Source organism: Odontesthes bonariensis, chromosome 16 (genome assembly GCF_027942865.1).
Source record: "Odontesthes bonariensis isolate fOdoBon6 chromosome 16, fOdoBon6.hap1, whole genome shotgun sequence".
NCBI lineage: Eukaryota > Metazoa > Chordata > Actinopteri > Atheriniformes > Atherinopsidae > Odontesthes > Odontesthes bonariensis.
Window position 1 is genome coordinate 1,826,032 of NC_134521.1, and position 17,005 is coordinate 1,843,036.

Below are 17,005 nucleotides of genomic sequence, written 5' to 3' on the forward strand. Positions count from 1 at the left end.
GAACCAGACGCCATCTGATAGACATTCGTAGCGCCCAATAAACGGCTCTAGGCATGTGTAAAGCACGCCTCAAATACGAGAAAATGCACACCTAGTTCCCAGACCACCATCTCATCGAGATGTGGACGCGTCAGCCAGGCTAAGATGGAGTTGGAAAAACAGCCAAAAAAAAACGGATTTTACTCTCTGGATCCCTAGCTAAGCCCCGCCTTCTCTTTAAAAAACACAAAACTCTTCTCTCCTGCAACAGTTGGATCACACAGGATGCTCCTCCCTCCATGGAAAGCCACGCCCCCACAAACGTGGGACTCATGTCTCATTCACCTGTAAATATTTCATGAAAATAACAAATCCCCCCCGAAGAGAGAAAAATAATTACCTGTCCAGCAGGTTTTTTGTCCTCGGCCCGAGGAGTTTGGATTGGTCTTCACACCATTAAAGGGATAATCTGGAGTAAAATGCACTTTAGGTCAATTTACGGGATGTTGGGAGTACGTACGTTGAGTTGACATCAAAATCATGTCATTCGGATGTGTTTTGAGAATTTCGATTTGACCGTTTTTAGCCAAAAGTCGTTAGCCTGGAAGTGAGAGGGGCATATCATGTCACCGCTACAAAACGCTATTTTTATACCTCTTCTACAGCTCCAAACAACATAACACTTACGTGGTAGTGAGTAGAGGGTCCCTAAAGCCAAACCGAAGTGTCCCGAGGTCTTCATGTGGTCGGATAGAGAGTCCAGAATGAATTTAATCAAGCCAGTACCTGCTCTCAATCAGAGCCTCTTCCGTCAACAGGAGGCTACCTCACGCGAGACATCACGTCACGTGACATTTCAAAATTCCAACCTGTTAGTAAGCTAGGCTTTGCTGTTGCATACAACTTCATTTCACTTTCGAAAGAAACACTGGACTATGTTTGTAAAAAAAACGGCAACGAAATTGTGACTTTCCAGAGCGAGTTACTCCACACTCGGCAATCAACTACGGACCCACGTGACGTGATGTCTCGCGTGAGATAGCCTCCTGTTGACGGAAGAGGCTCTGACTGAGAGCAGGTACTGGCTTGATTAAATTCATTCTGGACTCTCTATCCGACCACATGAAGACCTCGGGACACTTCGGTTTGGCTTTAGGGACCCTCTACTCACTACCACGTAAGTGTTATGTTGTTTGGAGCTGTAGAAGAGGTATAAAAATAGCGTTTTGTAGCGGTGACATGATATGCCCCTCTGACTTCCAGGCTAACGACTTTTGGCTAAAAACGGTCAAATCGAAATTCTCAAAACACATCCGAATGACATGATTTTGATGTCAACTCAACGTATGTACTCCCAACATCCCGTAAATTGATCTAAAGTGCATTTTACTCCGGATTATCCCTTTAAGCAACTATTCTAAGTAACTATGAAAACTATTATATATTCATTCTAATCAAGGCCTCAGATGAAATTATGTCATTATCTCTTCAATAATGTTTACATGCATATTTTTTTGTCTCCCACAATCAACATATTTGTTCCACCTTCCATCATCCTCCTCCAGTATTCGCCACCATCATCTGCCGCCCCGGCCCCTGAGTGGCCCAGTCAGGTAGTAAAGTCCCGGGTCACTTTTTTGCCCCAGTCCGCCCCTGGATGGGCCTATAAATCTGTTTCACCTGCTCAGAAAACCGAAGTAAAGCCGACAGTTCTGAGGATGTTTATATCCAGAATACCTTTAACGCCACCTTTCAGATTCTTTTCTGTGTGGCAAACACGATATTCTGTTACTAACAGGTTCCCATCAGGCCGACTCTCAGTGCCTCCAACAGTCTGAGGCTTCCGTCCTTAGAGCCTTCGGTCCGGAACAACAGCCTGGAGACCCCCCCAGGAGGAGACCCCCTCCCAGGAGGAACCCCCCCCCAGGAGGAGACCCCCCCAGGAGCAGACCCCCTCCCAGGAGGAACCCCCCCCAGGAGGAGACCCCCCCCCAGGAGGAGACCCCCTCCCAGGAGGAAACCCCCCCCTGGAGGAGACCCACATCTACCTTCATTCATTTAGGGAAAAAAACAGATGTCCTAAACCGGAGCCTTGGGGAACGCCTCCGTGTTGTTTCAAGATTAAACGAAAGACACAAAGTTTGTTTAAAAACTTTATTAATAAGGCAACACCAAACATGATTGGTTGAAATGAAAAAACAAGTTTGAATTTCTCCTGGACGACTCCAACAGTTTGACGTGCAGATCAGATCTGATCGTAGGACCATCGGATGGTCTCTCAGGACAAAGTGGGCTCATTTCCTCAACTCTGACCTCATCATTAATCCCCGTTTGTTCTCCCCACGTCTGGTCCTAACGTCACTGATTTAAAAAGCTTTAAAACACTCGTGACAAAACAGAAGAAAATCCTCATGTTGAAGTTTTTCAAACCAAACGTTCATTTTCTCACATTGTGACCGGATCCAGCACAGAAACGAGTTCCTTTGTGGCTCAGCAGAACCTTGTCGGGTCCCTGTGGCTCAGACCTCTTTAAACCTCTGGAAACACTGAGGTCTGAAGCATCTTTACAGTTAGATGATCAACCATGGGGGGAACCTCAGCCGGAAGGTAAAAACCCAAACCAGGGTGCAGTTCCACAGACGGCCACTAGAGGCTGCAGCCTGACGTCTTTAAAAATGAGGCCGTCTGACGTGTTTAATCAGACTCTTTGGTGTCGGTCACGGCCTTTAATGGCGGAGCTGTGTCTGCATCATTAGATCGAATGGAAAAATGTGATGTGTCACTCTGATTAGAGCTCTGAGAGCTTCTGTAATGTGAGATAACAGTCTGTCCCGGTTAAGCCCGGTTTAACCCGAGCGTGTCCTTGGATCGGCCTGATTCCACTTAGTTGAGGATTCTTTGGTCCTTGAACATCTCTTGAGCTGCTGCTGAACCGTCTACAGCTTTAACGAGATCAGCAAACTCCCAGCATGCACTGCAGCAGGTAAAACTCTGTGACCGGTGTTAAAACCAGCCGCCCAGCTCCGCAAACTCTGACTGAAATTATTCAATTTATTTGATCATTTTGTCCAAAATCCTCAACTTATTGTCCACTTTCATGCAGAAAATTAGGATTTCCAGATTTCTTTCTTTCTGTAGCATCACAACAACACGACTTATTACTCTGTCCCATTATTTATGGAACAAAACTGAGACCAAACCGGAGAGTGAGTGTTTTCCACCTGAATAATCTTTCTCTCTGTAGCATTGATCAGTTAATCAGAGCATTGATCAGTTAATCAGAGCATTGATCAGTTAATCAGAGCATTGATCAGTTAGTCAGAGCATTGATCAGTTAATCAGAGCATTGATCAGTTAATCAGAGCATTGATCAGTTAATCAGAGCATTGATCAGTTAGTCAGAGCATTGATCAGTTAATCGGAGCATTGATCAGTTAATCGGAGCATTGATCAGTTAATCGGAGCATTGATCAGTTAATCGGAGCATTGATCAGTTAGTCAGAGCATTGATCAGTTAATCAGAGCATTGATCAGTTAATCAGAGCATTGATCAGTTAGTCAGAGCATTGATCAGTTAGTCAGAGCATTGATCAGTTAGTCAGAGCATTGATCAGTTAATCAGAGCATTGATCAGTTAGTCAGAGCATTGATCAGTTAGTCGGAGCATTGATCAGTTAATCAGAGCATTGATCAGTGAATCAGAGCATTGATCAGGGAATCAGAGCATTGATCAGTGAATCAGAGCATTGATCAGCAGCTCCTGGCTGGAAGCAGGAAGGGTTCACTTAGTTTCTCAGTTTTTGTTCCATAAATAATGAGACAGTGTTGTTGTTCTGTCCTGATGTTTTTGAACCTCTGGAAGAAGTTCTGGTGAGACTGTGGGACAGATGTTCAGAAACAGAAGACTGACGCTGAGTTCTGATCCTGGTTCTGGTTCTGGTTCCGGTTCTGATCCCGGTTCCGGTTCTGTAATCTCTGCGTTGGGTTCTGCTCTGTCAGCTCTCTCAGAGAACATTTCAAACCCAGTTTGTCGCTGCTTTGCAGCTGAAATTCAGGTTCGAACCATTTGAAACTTAAAGTCTTCGACTATGAACAAATGTTTCCTTTAAGCACAGATTGAGTTAATCTCTACATAAAAAAAAGTTTAAAGTGCATCAAATTCTATCAGATCCTAGAAAAGTCAGAAAATAATTTGAGTTCTAACTTGTTTGAATCGTTTTTGGGAGATTCAAACACGAGTTTTGTGCTTGTGAACGTTGAAACTAAGTTTTATATTTAAACTACCGACTTAAGAATATCAGAATTACCCGAAAACTGTTGCCCTCAGGTTAGAAACCTCGGGGATGAAGTCAGGGACTAACTGATGAAAGAATGTGTAAAATATATGTTATTAATCTGAGGAACCTTTAGATCGGACATTAGAACACATAAATATTACCTTTAGGAATCCAGTTTGGAAGATATTTCGTCACTAATTCTGAAAAAGAAGAATTTCTCCAAACGGCCGCCGATAAAAATCCAAACTGAAACTATTTCTGTGGCAGAAAACACTGGAACCTGGACGAAGCTTTCCGGGTTTGAACCCTGTGTCGAAGGTCGATGATCTGTGAAGTCTTCGGTTAAGTCCACTCACAGCCAATCACAGTCCACCAAAAGTCTGAGGTTCGATCCGTGGTTTCGCACAAACGAAGCAGACGTTGGGTCCGGTCAGTCTTTCACCGCCATAGGTCGTCCCGCCACGATGATCTCCAGCACCGGCGTCAGGTCCATCAGGTTCTTCAGCATGTCCATGATGTCCGGGTGCTCTTTGGCGCCGTCGATGAACTCCTCCAGCGTCATCTCACCTGAGAGGTCAGAGGTCAGAAGATGCCATTAGAAAGAGGCCATGTGGGCCCATCCAAAAGCTATGATGGTGATGGTGTAAATTTAATTTTACCTTCGCCCTTCACATCGATCTTCTCGAAAATGAGCGCCACAATCTGGTCGGGTTCTTTGCTTCTGTTTCGTGTGATGTCCTGGATGGCCTGCAGGGGGCGACAGAAGCAGCGATGCAGCAAAAACAAGGAAAACTGAGTCAAGGGAAAGAAAATCCATCACAAACACTGTTCGAAACCGCATACTACATACTGCATACTACATACTGCATACTACATACTACATACTGCATACTGCATACTACATACTGCATACTACATACTACATACTGCATACTGCATACTACATACTGCATACTACATACTGCATACTGCATACTACATACTGCATACTACATACTGCATACTACATACTAAATACTACATACTGCATACTACATTCTGCATACTGCATACTACATACTACATACTGCATACTACATACTGCATAATACATACTAAATACTACATACTGCATACTACATACTGCATACTGCATAATACATACTGCATACTGCATACTACATACTGCATACTACATACTACATACTGCATACTACATTCTGCATACTACATACTGCATACTGCATACTACATACTACATACTGCATAATACATACTAAATACTACATACTGCATACTACATACTGCATACTGCATAATACATACTAAATACTACATACTGCATACTACATACTGCATACTGCATACTACATACTTGCATACTGCATACTACATACTACATACTGCATACTACATACTGCATACTGATCGATCAGACAGTATGCAGAGCGTTTACCCACAATGCATTTCGCTCCTGCCCGAGCCGAAATCAGCTGGCCTGAAGCTGATTTCTCTTAAGCTCTAAACTCTGTAAACTTTAGCAACATTTGAAACATTTTCAGGTGAGAAAGTAGTCGTTTAGATCCCCAACGTGTTGAAAACCTGACAAAATACCGGCTGTTTACAATTTTGTTCCCACGAATTCGGCGCTACTAAAGCTAGCCGCAGTGAGCTAACGCACTTCCTGTTATTTTCCTTTATCATAGGGAAAGCCATTACCATACAATTGGTGCTTTTGTTTTGAAAACAGGAAGTGAACCTACCCTCGTTGTAGCTAGCTTGAAACTGCCGTTTTGACAGGAAATGACGATCGGCGACGTCACGTTACGTTGCATCTTGGGTAGTTTGAGTATGAGTAGTAACCTCATGATGCATACCCAACATTTCAGAGAATCTAGTATGCATCCGGGAACTTCTGCTTACTCAAACTCGTAGAGTTTGTGTTGCCACATGGGGGTAATGGGCTTAGAAGAGGGTCTCAACATGGACGATGTGGAACTTAAGTCCTTTAAACAAATGGCAGAAGAATCTAACCTCCCACAGACTGACTTCTACAGATATTTACAGCTGAGACACTTTAATAGCGCAGAAAGAATCTCTCTCAAATGGAGATCCAATCCAAGCATGATACTGAGCGTAATATCCAGGCTCTACCTTTGGTGTTCATCTGTAGACCAAAAGAATTCTTAAAGGAGCCGTACGACACAAAGAGGATCACCTCTGGTGGTTGGTTGCAGGTCAGGCCTTAAGCCCCGCCCCTTGTTATTGATCAGCTGTTTATTCTACAGAAGGCTGTGATTGGTCATGTTGGTGCTTTTATCGGTTTGAATCATGGACCAGATGTTCTTGTTCTCTGCTCGTGTGTTATTTACCGTGAAGATGGTCTCCAGCTCGTCCTTGTCGATCTTCCCGTTGCCGTCCTGGTCGAACAGTTTGAAGTACCACTTCAGCTTCTGGTTGATCTCTCCTTTCAGCAGCAGGCTGACGGCTGCGATGTACTCCACGAAGTCGATGTAACCGTCCTGCTGACAGAAACCGCCGCGTTAAAACAATCAACGCCAAGTTCACCGACATCAGTGTCAAAGTTACAAAGTGCTCCATATTAAAAATAATGTTTTCAAATGAATAAATTAGCCAAAAATAATGTTTTCAAATGAATAAATTAGCCAAAATAATGTTTTCAAATGAATAAATTAGCCAAAAGTTAATGTGACTGATGTGATTTTATACATTTACTGAAAAATAATCTAATGCTAAAGTGAGATTAGGGTTCCACAGCGGACCAGCACCGCAGAGCCAACACCCTGAACCAGGGTTCCACTGGTTCTTTATAATTGGACTGCTGTAGTTCTTTATAATTGGACTGCTGTAGTTCTTTATAATTGGACTGCTGTAGTTCTTTATCATTGGACTGCTGTAGTTCTTTATCATTGGACTGCTGTAGTTCTTTATCATTGGACTGCTGTAGTTCTTTATCATTGGACTGCTGTAGTTCTTTATCATTGGACTGCTGTAGTTCTTTATAATTGGACTGCTGTAGTTCTTTATCATTGGACTGCTATAGTTCTTTATCATTGGACTGCTATAGTTCTTTATAATTGGACTGCTGTAGTTCTTTATCATTGGACTGCTGTAGTTCTTTATAATTGGACTGCTGTAGTTCTTTATCATTGGACTGCTATAGTTCTTTATCATTGGACTGCTGTAGCTCTTTATTATTGGACTGCTGTAATTCTTTATCATTGGGCTGTCCCACAGATTCTCTGAAAAGCCTCCAGCTGATCCAGAATGCTGCTGTAAGCCTGGAACCTCCCATGATGCACTGAGCTCTTTTAAGCTTCTTCTGTCCTCATGTATTGGCTCCTCTTCCTCTCTTTCTTCCTCCGCCAGTCTGGTTCACTTTTGTCCTCAAACAACCGGGTTTCTCAGGAACTTTTCAGCCTCAAAAGCCTCCTAAATATCCCTCTCACATTGCTCCACGAGGCCCCCAAAAATTGTGACAATACCACATTTTATTTGGCCGATTCATTTACATTGCTCCATAGCAACCACCTTAACAACGGTACAAAACATTTAATTGTTGCGTTTTTTCAAGGAGATACTAAAATCTTTGGCGAAACTAATAAACGAAAGATCGTCTACATTCTAATGAAAATATGATGCATAGTTCTCGCTAGAAATGCCATCGAAATGCATACAAATGCTTTCTTAAAATGTTGTGTTTTTCACAGTAAAAAAAGTCGACAGTCAGCCATTTTCTTTTTTCCGCTGAGGGAAACTTGATAGTCACATGACCTGGTTGCGAAGCAATGTAAATGAATCGGCCAAATAAAACGTGGTATTGTCACAATTTTAGGGGCCAAATTGTGACAACACCACGTTTTCCCTTGTGGACCAACGAGCTATTACAGGTTTTTCTGTGAGACCGGGTTGGTCCTTTGGCACAGCTCAGCCTTTTCTCCCTGTTTCCCTTCCTTAAGAACGGCTTCTTGACAGCCACCCTTCCATGGAGCCCATTTCTGATGAGGCTTGGGCCAACAGCAGATGGATCAGCTGAAGGTCCAGATGCATCTCTCAGCTCCTGTGTCAGGTCTTTGCTGGATGTTTTCCTCTTTCTTAAGGACATCACTTTCAGATCCTGTCCATCTGCTGTAGATAGTTCTTTAGGCCTGACACTTCTTCTTCTGTCCTCCACTTGTCCAGTTTCCTCAAATGTTTTAAGGACACACTGCACACCATGCTGAGATATTTCAAGTTTTCAGCTAACAGCTCTTTGGGAATCACCTTGTTGCTGCAGAAATCCTGTTTTCTGTCTGTCACACTGTGTTATCTTTGCTGTTTTTCACACATGCAGCTAAAGAAATGGGAACAAATCTTAATTCCAGTCTAAAACCCACAAAGAGCTTCTAGATTATTCATTTCTGGTGGCATAAAACAGTTTAATCATTTAATTTATTAATTGTTCCATAATTAGTCATTAGATTATATCTTATATTCCTTTTTTAAGCTTTAAAATGAATCTTATTTACTTTTTCTTGATGTTGAATAACATATAATTATTATTATTGTCTGTTTTCTTTCCTACTTTTCTACTTTTAGACGTGATAACGTTCATTATTTTGGGATTAGGATTTTTTTTAAACTGAATTTCTTATATTAATTTGACTCTTTTGGTAACTGAAAGCAGTTTTAACGTAAATGTACAAAAAAGTTGAAACTATGAAGCTGTTTTTCACAGATGCAGCTAAAGAAATGGGAACAAATGATGCATCTTTGAGCCAATCCAAACACGATAACTTAAAGTTCCTCAGGGCTCCAGTCTGGGCCCTCGTCCTTTTCCCTTTAACTTTCTGTTACCCGAGGAAAAGCTTGTAAACGTAAAAGTTAATGAACTCGGTTAGTAAAGAGCACATTTTGTGACCTCAGCGACACGTCATCCATGTTATCTCACAGAGAATCTGCACAAAGCCTCGTTCATGTGTTCATAACAGAGTCGTGAGCAAATGAGGAAGAACTGGAGAAAAACAACTTTCACCATCAGCCTCAATGTGAAAATCTTTCTTTTCCTTTTTAATCTCAATCAATATCCTCGTTTTTCCTGTAATAATGTAAAAATTCACATAAATTTGTTATTTTTTCCTTCCAAATGTACAAATTTAACCTTTTTTTTTCTTGTAAAACTAATTTATTTGTTGCTAATATTTTGGCTTTTTTTCACTAAACTGTAAATTTATTTTATCATTTTTAATTTAACTTTTTTTCTTGTAATAATAATTTATTTGTTGCTAATTTTGGGCTTTTTTTCACTCATCTGTACATTTATTGTATCATCATTTTTAATTTAACCTCTCTGAAACTGTTAGTCTTTATACAAGCAGACACTGAAAGCACTCGACAAGAAACCAAAAAACTTTCATCACTGCTTCATTTTATCAAAATACCATCTTCTCTTGTTAAATATTCATGCATCTACCAAATGTTTTAATCGGTTTTATCAGTGCTTCCTACTCAGTGATGACTTGATGCTTTTATTAAACGCTTTGCTGCTGCTACGTGAGTTAAAGATCCTCAGGACCACTTCTACTTACTGTTTCCTACCATCACCGTTGCTCTCTCTGTTATGAACTAACGCTGTTTTAATATGTCGTTCTTAATTGTTGATGATTTTATTGTTTTTTTAGGGTGCCTTAGTACAACTGGCCACCAGGACTACAGATGAAGACTAGCCTTTGGCTAACATGCTACCGATGTCCTGTTAATAATGAATAAAATTGAAATTAGAAATCGACACAACACTGGTTCATCCCTTGAGTTAGGAGCCTTTTTCCTGCCTGAATGGTTCATAGCTCAGAGTTAAGTGGCTTAACAAAGAAAAAACACATTCCTCTGAAGATGCTCAGGTACAAGGACTGAAGATGAGGGAAGAAGCAGAAACTCTGAGAGAGCTTCAGGAAGCTGCAGAACTGCTGATCAGGACACTTTAAAGGTCAGAGAAATGAGGCTGATCAGAACTCTGGATCAGGACTGTAAATCATCTATTTTTAACCCTTTTTTATTTCCTTTTTCAAACATTTCTTAATTCTTTGATCCCTCTTTAAACGTTAAGAGTTAAAAACATACTTGAACCTACTAACACCATATTTTATTTTATTTATTTTATTACGGTAAAAAAACCTGCATCTTACACCCTTCCCTTTTTTACATTACTTATATATTCTTTTATATTTTTTATATTCGCACTCATTGCACTGTTTTTGGTGGCTTTAAATTTCGTTGTACCACGTATAATGACAATAAAGGCATTCTGATTCTGACAAAACGTAAAGCTTCATATTCCCACTTCATCATGTTCCCGGAGGTAAAAATCTACCTTCTGACCCTCTCACCTGCACGAGGCGTCCCAGCGGAGGGACACGAGCCCCGGGTTGGGCACCCTGAGAAGCCAGACTGGTTCTGGAGCAGTGAGAGCGGAGCCGGTGTGTTTGTTTCACAGCGAGCACAAGCAGACTGAGGGACTCTTTTAACCTTCTGGCTGTACGGAATCTAAACTCACTTCCTGCTCTACCCCCCCTCCCCCTTCTGCCCCCCTCCCACACTGGGTCTTTTAAGAACTGGCATGCACTATAAGACCCCTATTAGGACCCGCCACACTCACCATCCTTTCAAGACTTAATTTTATTTATGCATTGACCACTTTAGCCAGCCTTAAGCTATTTGCAAATTTCTTGCACCTTAATCCACAAAATTTTATACTGGTATTATTGTCTAACCGTTATAACCTCCATATACTACCTCCTTACTCCTCCGAGTGCACATGGGAGGAACGCACTGTCCATATTGTCTTATGTATGTCTTTTCTTATTTTAGTGCCTTATTTTGGATATTTTATTTTATTTATTTAGCTTAGATATGTATGTATAAATGTCTCCGTTTAGCTGCAGCCTTGGTAGGAGAGTAACGTAACTTCAATCCTTGTATGTCCGGTATTTATGCAGAATTGACAATAAACTACTTGAACACTTGTGTTTGTGTTTGTGGGAGTGGAACGCACCCCGTCCATGTCGAAGGTGAAGAAGACCTGCTCCACGTAGCTGTTGGCGTCCTCGTTGATGCCCTTCAGGTCCAGGATGCCCTTCAGCTCGAACAGCGTGATCAGGCCCGACGGGGACTCCCGCATGAACTTGTTGTACCAGTGGTGCATGTCCTCGGCCAGGATGTCGTCCAGGGTCGAGTGTTGGCTCCCCATGACGGCGGTCCGACCAGAAACGACCCGGCGTTCGGCTCCTCTGAGACTGCGGTCCTACGTTCGGGCCGCGGACACGACGACGAACCGGGAGAAGAGGCTGGAAGCAGCCCGCATCCAGCCTGCCGTGACTCTGCTGGCGTGGGGCACACCTCAGGACTCTTTAACCCTCTTAGCCGGTAGAGGAAGAATCAGAGATGCTCCTAAAATAACTCCCTAATGAGATGAGCGCTGCCGGAGTCTGAGGCGCGACGCGCTGAGCTCAGCTGAGGGAGGCGTTCTGACGCTTAAATCACCGGCTGACCTGGTTCAGAGCGAGCGGCCGCAGATCTGCGCCCGCACGCCGCCGAGTTCCCCGAGTCCAGCTTCCAGGAAAACGCTCAGAGGTCACCAACGGGTTTCCGTCCAATGAGAGTCCAACGCCACAGAGCAGCCCGGGTTCCTCCTGCTCTAACACATCTGTACCCCGGGTTCCTCCTGCTGTAACACATCTGTACCCCGGGTTCCTCCTGCTCTAACACATCTGTACCCCGGGTTCCTCCTGCTGTAACACATCTGTACCCCTGGTTCTTCCTGCTGTAACACATCTGTACCCCGGGTTCCTCCTGCTCTAACACATCTGTACCCCGGGTTCCTCCTGCTCTAACACATCTGTACCCCGGGTTCCTCCTGCTGTAACACATCTGTACCCCGGGTTCCTCCTGCTCTAACACATCTGTACCCCGGGTTCCTCCTGCTGTAACACATCTGTACCCCTGGTTCTTCCTGCTGTAACACATCTGTACCCCGGGTTCCTCCTGCTCTAACACATCTGTACCCCGGGTTCCTCCTGCTCTAACACATCTGTACCCCGGGTTCCTCCTGCTCTAACACATCTGTACCCCGGGTTCCTCCTGCTCTAACACATCTGTACCCCGGGTTCCTCCTGCTGTAACACATCTGTACCCCGGGTTCCTCCTGCTGTAACACATCTGTACCCCGGGTTCCTCCTGCTGTAACACATCTGTACCCCGGGTTCCTCCTGCTGTAACACATCTGTACCCCGGGTTCTTCCTGCTGTAACACATCTGTACCCCGGGTTCCTCCTGCTGTAACACATCTGTACCCCGGGTTCTTCCTGCTCTAACACATCTGTACCCCGGGTTCTTCCTGCTGTAACACATCTGTACCCCGGGTTCCTCCTGCTGTAACACATCTGTACCCCGGGTTCTTCCTGCTGTAACACATCTGTACCCCGGGTTCTTCCTGCTGTAACACATCTGTACCCCGGGTTCCTCCTGCTGTAACACATCTGTACCCCGGGTTCCTCCTGCTCTAACACATCTGTACCCCGGGTTCCTCCTGCTCTAACACATCTGTACCCCGGGTTCCTCCTGCTCTAACACATCTGTACCCCGGGTTCCTCCTGCTGTAACACATCTGTACCCCGGGTTCCTCCTGCTGTAACACATCTGTACCCCGGGTTCCTCCTGCTGTAACACATCTGTACCCCGGGTTCTTCCTGCTGTAACACATCTGTACCCCGGGTTCCTCCTGCTCTAACACATCTGTACCCCGGGTTCCTCCTGCTCTAACACATCTGTACCCCGGGTTCCTCCTCCTGTAACACATCTGTACCCCGGGTTCCTCCTGCTCTAACACATCTGTACCCCGGGTTCCTCCTCCTGTAACACATCTGTACCCCGGGTTCCTCCTGCTGTAACACATCTGTACCCCGGGTTCTTCCTCCTGTAACACATCTGTACCCCGGGTTCCTCCTGCTGTAACACATCTGTACCCCGGGTTCCTCCTGCTGTAACACATCTGTACCCCGGGTTCCTCCTGCTGTAACACATCTGTACCCCGGGTTCTTCCTGCTGTAACACATCTGTACCCCGGGTTCCTCCTGCTGTAACACATCTGTACCCCGGGTTCCTCCTGCTGTAACACATCTGTACCCCGGGTTCCATCTGTACCCCGGGTTCCTCCTGCTGTAACACATCTGTACCCCGGGTTCCTCCTGCTGTAACACATCTGTACCCCGGGTTCCTCCTGCTGTAACACATCTGTACCCCGGGTTCTTCCTGCTCTAACACATCTGTACCCCGGGTTCTTCCTGCTGTAACACATCTGTACAGGCTGGTTATTCTTGTTCTGGTCATTTTGAAGAATAAAGTTTGAGGTTTGCCGGCTGCCGTGAGGCTTCAGAGCAGCTCCCATCATCATCAGTGACCGTCAGTAATAGGCTTAGAGCTGCTGGAAGTGATCCAGTTAATCCGTTTAAACCCATTATGCCCTCAGCCTTAGAACATCAAACAGCTCTTCTGTCCAACGTATTGATTCCACTCTGAAGTCCTTCTTTTGCAAACTAAAAGTTTGCAAATGTTCCTAATCTGATTGGTTAATTGCTTTAAACCTTCACTGACAACCCGGTCTCACAGAAAAACCCGTAATAGCTCGTTGGTACACAAGGTAAAACGTAGTATTGTCACAATTTGGTCCCCCAAATCGTGACAATACTACGTTTTTTTGGCCTATTCATTTACATTACCTTGCAACCAGGTCACGTGACTATCAAGTTTCCCTCAGCGAAAAAAAGAAAATGGCCGACTGTCGGCCTTTTTACTATGAAAAACATAACATTTTAAGAAAGCATCTGCATTTGTGTGCATTTTGATGGCATTCCTAGCGAGAACTATCCATAATATTTTCATAATATTTGTTCAGGAAATGTAGACGATCTTTCGTTTATTAGTTTAGCCGAATATTTTAGTATCTCCTTGAAAAATAACGTAAGAATAAAACGTTTTTTGTACCGTTGTTAAGGTGGTTGCTATGGACGCTGCTATCTTTACGTCACCGACCTGCTCCGACATTCCCCGTTCTTTCTGTATATAATTTTTTTTTTTTTAAATTGTATGTATATATTTATAAAGATATAGCCACATGACAATAGTGACCTTATCATAGAAATGGTTGATAATACATTATCAACCATTTCTATCAGTGGGCCATTATTTCAGTGAGCCAGTAGAGAGAAGGCCTGTTATCAGGTTTTTTTTTTGTTTTTCAACTTTATTGACCCAACCTGTATCTCTCATAATATATTCATCTTAAATATATTATAGCAAAAAATATATACGTACAATCTGTCTTTTTTAACCCTTGCAAACCGGAAGTACTACGAGTACGGTGTTGATTTTGTATGATGTTACAGCAGCTCTAAAAGTATCTGAATTTTTCTTTGTATTGATTATGAAGATCAGATATCGAGATATAGATATCCTTTTATTATTATTTATGATCAAAAAATTATCTTTTGCTTTTTGTGAACACATATTCCAAAAAATTTAAAATGAACAGAGTGAAGCACATTACAATGCATACACAGCAGAAGTTCTGGTGTGTAGTATGTAACTAAATTCCTTCGCATTGTCCCGGTCGGGCTGCCGTACCTCAGCCGCCACGCAGATATAGTGTGGCTATATCTAAATAAAAAAGAAAAAAGAAAGAACGGGGAATGTCGGCGCAGGTCGGTGACGTAAAGATAGCAGCGTCCATAGCAACCACCTTAACAACGGTAGAAAACGTTTTTTTAAGGAGACACTAAAATCTTCGGCTAAACTAATAAACGAAAGATCGTCTATGTTTCCTGAACGAAGATTATGAAAATATTATTCACAGTTCTTGCTAGACATGCCATCGAAAAGCATACAAATGCTTTCTTAAAATATTGTGTTTTTCACAGTAAAAAGGTCGACAGTCGGCCATTTTCTTTTTTCCGCTGAGGGAAACTTGATAGTTACGCAACCTGGTCGCAAAGCAATGAATCGGCCAAATAAAACATGGTATTGTCACAATTTTGGGGGCCAAATTGTGACAACACCACGTTTTCCCTTGTGGACCAACGAGCTATTACAGGTTTTTCTGAGAGACTGGGTTGGATTAGACCAGTGATTTGCTGTTTGCTGTTGCAAAGCTTTCTGGGAGGCGTAGTTCTTCTGCTAATAAGATAATTAATAAGTCACCTTATTATTGCAATTTTACCTGCAGAATCTGATCTTAATAAAGTGAAAAGACAAAGTAACTGTCATTAAACATCATGGGCCAATCATTGACCTCTGCTCCCTGATTTGCTGTTTGCTGTTGCAAAGCTTTCTGGGAGGCGTAGTTCTTCTGCCGGTCCTGCTCAGGACTCGGTCAGAGACCGGTTTGCATGTTCCCGGAGCTGAAAGCCTGCCTTCGGTCGCTGATCTGTGTTATTTCAGGCTGCAGGGATGTGAGTGTGTCCGAGGATCAGCTCTAAGCCCATCCAGCAGCAGCCAGGGATCCTTCTTTTCCAGGAAGGAGTCCCCGGCAGATTACCTTCGGTGGAGCCGTGCCAGCGGCGCCAAACGCTCGTCTTATCTGAGCGTGCCAGGAGATGTTTCCACTGCCTCAGACCTTGCACTCTGCAACAAACGCAGCATCTAATTATCATTCAGAAGTCACAAATCCTGGTCTGAATCCCTTTAACCCTCTTTGAAGGACACAGCGTGCATGCTGGGAGATGACCACAGTCCGCTGGTTTTACTGGTGTTGGACATCAGGACCGGACCTGCTTTTTAATCACAGGAACAACTCGCTCTGCCATGTGACTGTTCACATACTTCCTGTGGTACTGGAGGGTTCCACCAGGGGGCGCAGCAGAAGACTCTGAGCACAGAAACCCCCCCACACTCTGTTCCTCCTTCATTTTAAAGATGGAACTCATCTCTCTCCAGCTTTTTAACAACCGTATGTGCCCCTGAGCAGCAGCGACACATCATAAGGATTTGGGTCATCACGGTTAAACCTGTTAAACCTGTTAGGTTTCCACGTCTTCACGGACTCTGATCTGATGGCTTAAGCTTCAGCCAGATAAACAGTAAAGCTGTTTTCTTGTCTCTTCCTGCAGATGCAGAAGCTTCCGTCTCTGCTTAGTTAGGGACCGAGCAGTTTAGTCCCTGTTGTATCTGTAGGAGTTCTTCTTCTTCTTATTCTTTGCAAAAGGTGCTCGAAAACTCAAGCGCCACCTGCCAGTCGACGACATGAAAGAATCTAAACTTTATATTTTTGGGAGTCGCTCATTGACTCTGTAGCGCCCCCTACGGTGCTTAAAAATGGTCCCTGCATTGGGGTTAGTTTCACGTGGGACGACGAAATTTGGTACACTCGTTCATCATGCCCAGACGCACAAAAATGTCTCTTGCCGCCATGGTCCCACGTCCACAGGAAGGCGGCCATTTTGGATGGAAAGGGAGTTTTGGTGCCATTTTTGACCGATTCCACGCCTTTCATAAGATCGAACTCCTCCTACAGATTTAATGCTGCAGACTTCAAACTTGGCCAGGTTACTCTTAAGACATGGGGGGAAAAATTCATGGGGAAACTTTTTCAAAACTTAAAGGGCGTGGCCGTGGCGACGCCTCAAAGTTTGATGACTCGCCATCACTTGCCACAAAAAATGAAGTCGCTTATAACTCCCACATACATTATCCAATCTGTCCCAAACTTCATACGGTGAATG

At 43.7% G+C, this 17,005-nt stretch overlaps 1 protein-coding gene across 1 annotated transcript; it reads right to left on the reverse strand.

The window, feature by feature from the left end:
* Positions 1-3,104: 3,104 nt before the first annotated feature.
* On the reverse strand, positions 3,105-11,806 carry guca1d (guanylate cyclase activator 1d). The gene is made up of 4 exons (XM_075487287.1): positions 11,287-11,806; positions 6,608-6,757; positions 4,916-5,003; positions 3,105-4,823 (listed from the first exon to the last, which is right to left on the reverse strand). The coding sequence occupies exons 1-4, from the start codon at positions 11,479-11,481 to the stop codon at positions 4,687-4,689; spliced, it is 570 nt and encodes a 189-aa protein (XP_075343402.1). The 5' UTR covers positions 11,482-11,806; the 3' UTR covers positions 3,105-4,686.
* Positions 11,807-17,005: the final 5,199 nt, after the last annotated feature.